The 8589-nt window shown below is 35.4% G+C and overlaps 1 protein-coding gene across 1 annotated transcript; it reads right to left on the bottom strand.

Moving 5' to 3' along the window:
- Window positions 1-5043: 5043 nt before the first annotated feature.
- Window positions 5044-8286, bottom strand: LOC114419097 (pyruvate decarboxylase 2-like). The gene is made up of 6 exons (XM_028384699.1): window positions 7527-8286; window positions 6824-6987; window positions 6088-6738; window positions 5880-5997; window positions 5521-5709; window positions 5044-5417 (listed from the first exon to the last, which is right to left on the bottom strand). The coding sequence occupies exons 1-6, from the start codon at window positions 8055-8057 to the stop codon at window positions 5247-5249; spliced, it is 1824 nt and encodes a 607-aa protein (XP_028240500.1). The 5' UTR covers window positions 8058-8286; the 3' UTR covers window positions 5044-5246.
- Window positions 8287-8589: the final 303 nt, after the last annotated feature.

The raw sequence follows: 8589 nt of genomic DNA, 5'->3' as shown, positions 1-8589 counted from the left end.
ATTCCTTTTATTATTGGTACATATATGTGAGGGGTAGAGGGCGTCACAATCATTCTTAGCATTACAAATTTATTGTCAAGAGAATTACTATCTTGTACAACCAAACAACAAATAGACATGACAAAGGGGCAAGGTGAGATGGGTATTGCCTCCTCAGTCTTCGATTTCGACTCCTCAACATATTTCTTTATCCGTCTTTGATATCCGACGGGTTAAAATTTGTTGTTACGTCATTCTCATACCCATTGGATACCGGGTATCAGATATCTCTGTCCTCGTCCCATCCTCAATTCAAATCTGTAAAATAAGTTTTTTTTTTGTAAATAAATTATATTAAAAATCTAATTTTAGAAAAAAAATAAATTCATTGTTACACATTTATTTTTAACTACCTACATATTAATAAATTCACTGCAGCACATTTATTTACAAAAATCATCAAGAAATAAATATTAAATTATGTAAAAATTGAAAAATAAAATTAACAAGTAATAAATAAAATTAAGACTATCACATTTATCTTCCGTGATTCCATTATTTTTTAAGGTAAACAAAATACATCAAATATTAAACAACATAACTCAAAGTCATGAAAAAAAAAACTAGAACAGTGCGTAAGAAATCATAAAAAATATAATCATTGTATCTGCACGGAATACCTGAACAAGGTTGGAATCTATGGCGGCGGAGCACAACTTCTTCATAAAAAATGGTGTCGCTACTCAGGGGAGGGTATAAGAGAGACATCACAACCCAAGTGAAGGGAGACAAATAGTGAAACGGTGAGTGGCAAGGGATACCGGGAGAGTGTGCATTGTTGTGTAAGGGGGGAGTGTGCATTCAATGCATTGCTGTGTAATGAAAGTGAAAGTATGAAACAATGTGTGTGTTGTAACTTGGAACCTAAAGTCAATAGAAAATTGAAAATCCTAAACTAAACTAACAAAAAGAGCATTTTAATAATTTCTTCATCCAGACGACTATAAGGATCAGTATGGGTATGAGTACAAGACGGATAGTGACATTCCCATCATGACTCTTATTCCAATTAAAAAAGTCAGGTAATTTCTGAACTCGAATCTGTACCCGATCAACTTGAATATTTTCTATCTAAGTCAGGACGGGTTCAGGTGGATACCTTATGATGAGTAACCACAACATTTAAAAGAGTTTAGCTTATGCTTCTACTTATTGTTATGTCATTAATTAGCTCTGAAACTCTAGCGTACTTTTCTTATTAGTTATTACATTGTTCATGTATCATTTTTCGGATGACTTATTACTAGGTTCATGAATCACTTTTCTGATGAAATTAATTAACATGTAGCAATTTGCTAGCCTCCGTTCCATAGCATTCTAGTCCGGCTAGCTTCTCATTTTGTGGTGGCGAAAGACTCCAAAGGACTAACTCAATCCCAACAACAAAGTATTGATATGTCAAATTCATATCAAGATCTATCAAAGATAGAAAACAGTGGCATGGAGAGATTGCAATTAAGACAATGCAAATCTTGCTTCAAGCAGATAATCTTTACCCTTAAATACTTCTCAGCATGCAATGTATGGGACTTAACTCTAAGGTGGTGTTTAGAAGATGGCCTTAATTGGGATGGTGGAAAGTACAGGCTGTAATTGATTGTTAATTAACTTCGGTTCATAAATAATGAAACTGTAATCAGTTATAATTATCAACTTGATACCTACTCAGTTCTGTCAAGAACATACACTCTCATCATCATGCATATGACAAGCAATATAGCACTGGCATACATCTCCCACCAGAAAGAATAATTAACAACACATCATCAAACTATCAGTACCTTATCAGAATAAAAGGTCAAAGAAAATATCGTTAATTATCTATTATTTTAGTTCTCCTAGATCTTAAACAAAGGCCTATTGACAATATATCTTGCAATCAAATAATACAATATTTCAGTGTAAAATTTGAATTTTTGAAGGAGTGATAACGTAAGAGATGTTTTAGGAATAATTTTTTTAACAAAAGTTTAACGAAAAAATTTAAAAAAATGAGTAAAATGATACATTTAAATCTGTTAGGGTATATGATTTTTAACGTAAGAAAGTAGGGCATTAATATAATATTCATACGTACTCTTAGGAAGGAGTTGTAATTTACTCTAAAAAAATAATAATAGTTTGTCTTTTGTTTTTTGTGTACAAATAATAGTGTACTCTAATCTATAAAAAAAAACTAGTCTACTCTTAAATTAGGAAAATATCACCCTTTCAAGTGTTAGTAAAATCATAACAAAAGATAAAATCTCTTAATTAAGAGAAAGTATAGTATATATTAAATTATACTAAATAGATATAATTCATGATTGTTGCCACAGATATTGGTTTAATATGAAAATTATGTAAAAAAAAAAAATTGTTATAATAAATTACCAGTAGTTCTGTTTGCCTTTGCTTCCAAACTTGGGTGTTGTATTGTTAATCATGCAGAATTATGGGCGATACTGTTGAGCATCCGTATTGTTTGGGTCAGGGGCTTTCGAGATTTCATTGTTGAATCAGATTATCAGGTTGCAATTAATTTTCTACAACATGATTGTGTTAGATCTGAACTAACCTTTAGATCTCATCATTGTTATAGGTTAGTTCAGAATATTCTTTTGAATGTCAGGCAAGGTCGAACTTATCTGGGACTCGTATTCTTCGCGAAGGAACAAAGTGGTTGACTCTTTAGCATGTTATGTGCAATCTATTGAGAGTTAATAGGCAATTTAGTCCTTGAAATTATAGTCATTTTGCATATTAGTTTCTAACTTAATATTAAATTCAAAATAGTCCCTATCTTTACAAAAGTATTGCAAAATAGTTCTTCCGTTAAATTTTAAAGTAGCGCCGTTAATGAGGTCAATTTTAGTGCCACGTGGACTATCCAACGTGACACTAAAGGATGACGTGGCATAACACGTGAACGTGTCTCTTAAAAGATGTCACGTCATTTGATGATAACAAAACGAGTAAATAAACAATTTAGTCCCTGACTTTGTACCCATGTTGCATATTAGTCCCTAACTTAATGAAAAATTCAAAATAGTCCCTATCTTTTGCATAAGTATTGCAAAATAGTCCTTTTGTTAAATTTTAAAGTAATGTTGTTAGTGAGATCAATTTTAATGCCACATCATTTGATGATGATAGAATGAGTGGCTTCTTCAAATTTGATGGTTTTGAACCAATTGAGGCATATATACGAAAAAGAACTCACACACACTTGCACAAATAAAAAGAAACAAAAATCCACAGCAACAACCTTATCTCTGTAGCCGTCAACACCAATGGGCGAGGTCTGCATAACCATTCTTTTTTCCTCTTTTTTTTTCTTCAATTACCATCAATATATCATTCCGGGTTCTGATTTTTTTTGTGTGTGTTTTGAATAGAAAGAGAAAAAACCAGAGGAAAACAAAATGAAGGAGAAAAAACAAATGAAGAAGAAAAGAAAGAAGAAGAGAAAAAACCAGAGGAATCAAAAGATAACAAGGAATCCAAGGAGGAATCTGCGCCGCCAGAAATTGTGCTGGGCACAACCTTTGCAATGCATGAACACTTTAAGCACGATTTCCGGCATCTTTTAAGCTAGGGACTATTTTGCAATACTTATGCAAAAGATAGGGACTATTTTGAATTTTTCATTAAGTTAGGGACTAATATGTAACAGAGGTACAAAGTCAGGGACTAAATTGCCTATTTGCTCGTTTTGTTATCATCAAATGACATGACATCTTTTAAGAGGCACGTCCACGTGTCATGTCACATCATCCTTTAGTGCCACGTTGGATAATCCACGTGGCACTAAAATTGACTTCATTAACGGCGTTACTTTAAAATTTAACGGAAGAACTATTTTGCAACACTTTTGCAAAGATATGGAATATTTTGAATTTAATATTAAATTAGGGACTAATATACAAAATGTGTACAATCTCTAGGACTAAATTGCCTATTCACTCAATCTATTGATGATAAATTTTGTATTTTTTTGTTGTTCCTTCATTTATTGTTAATGTCGTTTTGGCCGACGTAAGTTCCATTGTGCTTGTATGCAGTTTCTAGTTCTTGAGTTTTTTCTCTTGTTTTCACCATAAAAAAAAGAAAAAAAATATTAAATATATACTAACTTTTTCTTTCATATCATTTTTTATCTCTATTTTTATTTTTCACGTATTATTTATCACATTTATAATTTGTCTTTTTTCTTTTTTCTTTATATCTTTCTTTTTTTTACTCACTACATAATCTAAAGCCATGTAAAGCTATGAAGGAAAAACAAAAGTTTCTGACATACTTTTAATAAAAAAAAATTATTTATTTATTATCCATATCTACATAATAGTCAAACTCTTTACATATAATAACCCAAAATTATGCAAATTCATAATTAAATCTCATTTGCGTACCCTCGCACTAAAAACAAAATCTAACTATAAAAAAAACTAAAACTTATTATAAATACTATTCTAAATCTTATTATATCTTCCCATTTCTACCAAATCACATGTAGGATCAAAGACTGTACCAACAACCATGGAGTCCCTCTCACTTGTGCTTTTTCAAACTGGCATGGCACCTTCACACCTAGATGACACTGTATATATATATATATATATATATGTGTGTGTGTGTGTGTGAGAGAGAGAGAGAGAGAATCAAGCGGTGATACATTTGACTAGTAAATTGTTTTAATTTTAATCCCTATAAAGAAATTAAAAAAAAAAAAAAAAAAACCCATGTTCTGCAACTCATGTTCATGAATCTTCAATGAGCAAATAATGTAAAATTTGACGAGGAAGCTTTGTTGTTTAGCTAGTGTTCACAGATGTGACTGGCCCTCGTACTGATAATAGCAAAATAAATTAAACCAGCACCGCTCAATAGATTCACATGGCAATATGTTCATACCAAATAGCCATCTCAAATTCTCAATTGAGCCGCACGCTTTCCTAACACAACCCAAGTAAAGATGCTTTAACAAAATGTAGCAAACAAAAAGCAGAGAAAAAACGATGCTTTACATAAGAACAAAGGTGATGGATATATTTTTATCTCAAGTGAAAGAATTTACACAAACAAGTGGGGACTCAGTTTTGCATAAATATTTCAAGCCATTAACAAAGGTAAATTTCCTACAAGGACAACATCTCAAATGATTCTCAATTTCATAGAGCTAAAGGGCAATTGCAGCAATTTAATCATAGGCCGACATCTGAAGTTTACTGAGGATTGGGGGGACGGCTATTGGCAGCAGAGACTCGTGAGCCCCATTCAAGCAATTCTTTGCTGGTGTCATCCTTGTGAACAATCACCTCAATGAAGCATAAGGAGTCTCTCTTGTGTCCTGTGGCTGTGGCAATTGCTTCAACTAGCTCCTCTTCACAGAACACCTGAAATGAAAGCATGCATGAATCAATACAAGGTATTCAAGTTTCAACACTCCTCCATGTTACTTACAGCAATGAAGCTTGAGGATAATGTCAAGAAACTCACCTTGGCAGTCCAGCATTTCCCTTCACCATTGTGGATTGCATCAATCAACCCAGTGTAGTTCCAGTTCTTAATCACATTGTATGGCCCATCATGAATTTCAACCTCAATGGTGTATCCGCCATTGTTGACCAGAAAGATAATGGTCTTTTGCCCACACCGCAACATTGTTGATACATCTTGGGCAGTCACCTTCAAAACATTTTAAGAGTGAAAAGATTAAACCACCATAATTCAATTCAAGAATTGTATTTGAGTGAAGATTTTGAGAAATTTTGAATATATATATATATATATATATATATATATATATATATTACATTATGATGGAATCATGGTTTAAGTAGTTATTAGAAACAAACCTGAAAACTTCCATCACCAATGCAGGCAATCACTCGCTTCTCAGGAACAGCCTGAGCATAACCAAGAGTAGCACCAACAGACCATCCAATTGAACCATATTGCATTTGGAACTCATACCTGTCAACAAAATTTTTATTAACACTATAAACACACAAAAAAATAAGATGATAAATAAATACAATACATCACATTCTATCAGACACTTACCCACATCCCTTTGGCAATTTCAGCTTTTGGCAGTTAAACCAGGAATCCCCTGTCTCAGCAATTACAGCAGTTTCACCAGACAGCATCTTCTGTATATGTTGGAAAAGAACATTAACCCTCAAAGGCTCTCTGGGTGTAGCCTTCAAAGGATGTCCTTCAGGGACAAATATCCTGTGGTAATTTTCATATGCAGTATTGTTGTGCTTGAGGCGCTTTGCAAGTGCCTTAAGGAAATCCTTCATCAGCACACAACCAAATGCAGGTCCATTTGCGATCACCACCCGATCAGGCTGCACAATGATCGCCTTCTCCTTCTTGAGAAGGAGCGAATACCCCACAGAGCTGTAGTCATTAAAAATGGGACCAGCAAACAAGTATGCATCCGCAGACTCCACAATCTCAGCACAGAAGGCAGTGCTCACAGCACCCCAATAAGTTCCGATGAAATGGGGATGGTGCTCTGGAACCTGCCCTTTAGCCGATGGCATCACAGCAAGCGCATAACCACACGCATCAGCCAGTTCAACAAAGGCATCAGATGCCGTTGCCACCCTCAGTTTAGGACCACCCACCAGCACTGGTTTCACTGCCTTGTTAAGGAATTCTGCCGCTGCCTCCACTGCAGCCTCCAACCCCATCTTGTTACTCAATCTACAAAAGAAACAAAAAAACACAAACATAAACAACTAATCATCAACATTTCCAATCAAGTACAAAACAAAAAAGAAAAGCTGACCTTGGAGATAACGAAAAAGGAACAGGATCACGACTGAAAGTGGGGTGAGGAATCCCAGGCAAGTTACAGCTAATGCTTATATACACCGGCTTGCTTTCTTTCAGTGCAGTTGAGATTGCTGTATCAATCAACTCATGAGCATCTTCCAAGTTATTCACCACAGCCTATCATCAAACAAAACCAATCACCAAAACCACATTAACGACTTCACCATAAAATAAATAAATAAAAACTTCACACATCACAGGCACAAAAGAAAGTAAACAAAACTACACAACTTATACTCTATTTTGGTAAACTTCTCAATAATAGCATTGTTTGGATAAACTTCTGAATAGACCCTTATAGGGGGAAAAATAAGAGAAAAATGATCAAGTTAAAATATATATTTTTATAAAAAGTTCTCTCAAGTAACTTCTTCAAAAGCTGGTTTTAACTTGTAGAAACAAGGTGAAATTCTGGTTGTATGAGTTGAACAGAACAAAAGCTCCTAAACAACTACATATGAATTGAGTTTAATTGCTATGGCTGTCTGTGTAAAAAAACAATTACATGATCAAACCAAATAGTTATTGTAAAATTCAACAAATTTATTATATAATAGTTTGCGGTTGAAATTATTATAAAATTCAGCAAACTTCATGAAGCATTTACATTGAGAAAAGTAATAATAAAAACAGAGTGAGTGAGAGAAATATGGGACCTGGAAGCAAGTAATGGTCTGGAAGCACCTCAACTCCTGGCTGAAATCGGGTAACCCGATGGTGTGGTGGAGGATCCGACTGGTGCCGTAGTCGTTGGAGTTGGGCCCACCGACGATGCAAATCAGCGGCAAATTCTCGCTGTACGCTCCAGCGATGGCGTTGAGCACGCTAAGCCCGCCGACGGTGAAAGTCACCACGCACGCGCCGACTCCCCTGGCGCGCGCGTAGCCATCGGCGGCGTACCCGGCGTTGAGCTCATTGCAGCACCCGACCAGGTTCAGCGCCGGCTCTGCGATCAGGTGGTCCAGCAGCGTCAGGTTGAAGTCCCCGGGAACGGAGAACACGTCGGTGACGCCGATTTCGACCAGCCGGCGTGCCAGGTGGCCGCCTAAAGTGGAGTCTCCGCCGGCGCCGTTGATCACCGTCGCCGGCACGCAGGGCTGGATGGCGGCGCTGGTGGTGTGGTTGCACGATACGACGTCGTTGCAGGCGGGCTTGGCCGCGTCGAGTGAACCTATCCTGGTATCCATCACGGATTTCAAGAGGTTTAGAGACAACTGGAAGAAGGTTAGAGAGAGACTAAGAGTATTTTGAAAAAGAGAAAGTGAAAAAAATGACAAGAGTTGAATGGTATTTGGGGTTTTGAATGAGAAGAATGTAGAAATGAGTGAGATGCTTATATAGTATGTGGCTTGGGAAGGTGGTAAGTGGTAACAATGGGAGTAGCCTGGAAATGAGATTGTATTGGCAGATACCGGGGGCGGTTTACTGTTTCCATTTTGGTGTTGCTGCTTGTGTCGTGATTATTAACTCATTATTCTTTTATGCAACATTCTTTACATAAATTAATAGCAGATTAAATATGTGTATACTTCTGTAAAAAAATTATCTATCTATCTATCTATGTAGAATTATGCTAGTTTTGATTCACTACACACACGTGAAACATACACGAAAATACTTTTACTCTAATTATATAAATAATTAGATTTTATAATAAATTGTAAAAACATGAAAAGTTCAAACTAATATTTACTGAAGAATAAAAAAAAATAAAATAGT

The sequence above is a fragment of the Glycine soja genome, chromosome 7 (genome assembly GCF_004193775.1).
Source record: "Glycine soja cultivar W05 chromosome 7, ASM419377v2, whole genome shotgun sequence".
NCBI classification, from domain to species: Eukaryota; Viridiplantae; Streptophyta; class Magnoliopsida; order Fabales; family Fabaceae; genus Glycine; species Glycine soja.
This window is presented reverse-complemented; position numbering and strand designations above follow the sequence as displayed.

What these genes read in the sequence shown, in the direction of transcription:
- LOC114419097 (XM_028384699.1), bottom strand. Translation starts at nt 8,057, where the DNA reads ATGGATACCAGGATAGGTTCACTCGACGCGGCCAAGCCCGCCTGCAAC. An exon ending in AGACCATTACTTGCTTCCAG is followed by an intron (nt 6,988 to 7,526) that starts GTCCCATATTTC and finishes GTTTGATGATAG; the next exon opens with GCTGTGGTGAATAACTTGGA. An exon ending in TTGGTGATGGAAGTTTTCAG is followed by an intron (nt 5,710 to 5,879) that starts GTTTGTTTCTAA and finishes AATGTTTTGAAG; the next exon opens with GTGACTGCCCAAGATGTATC.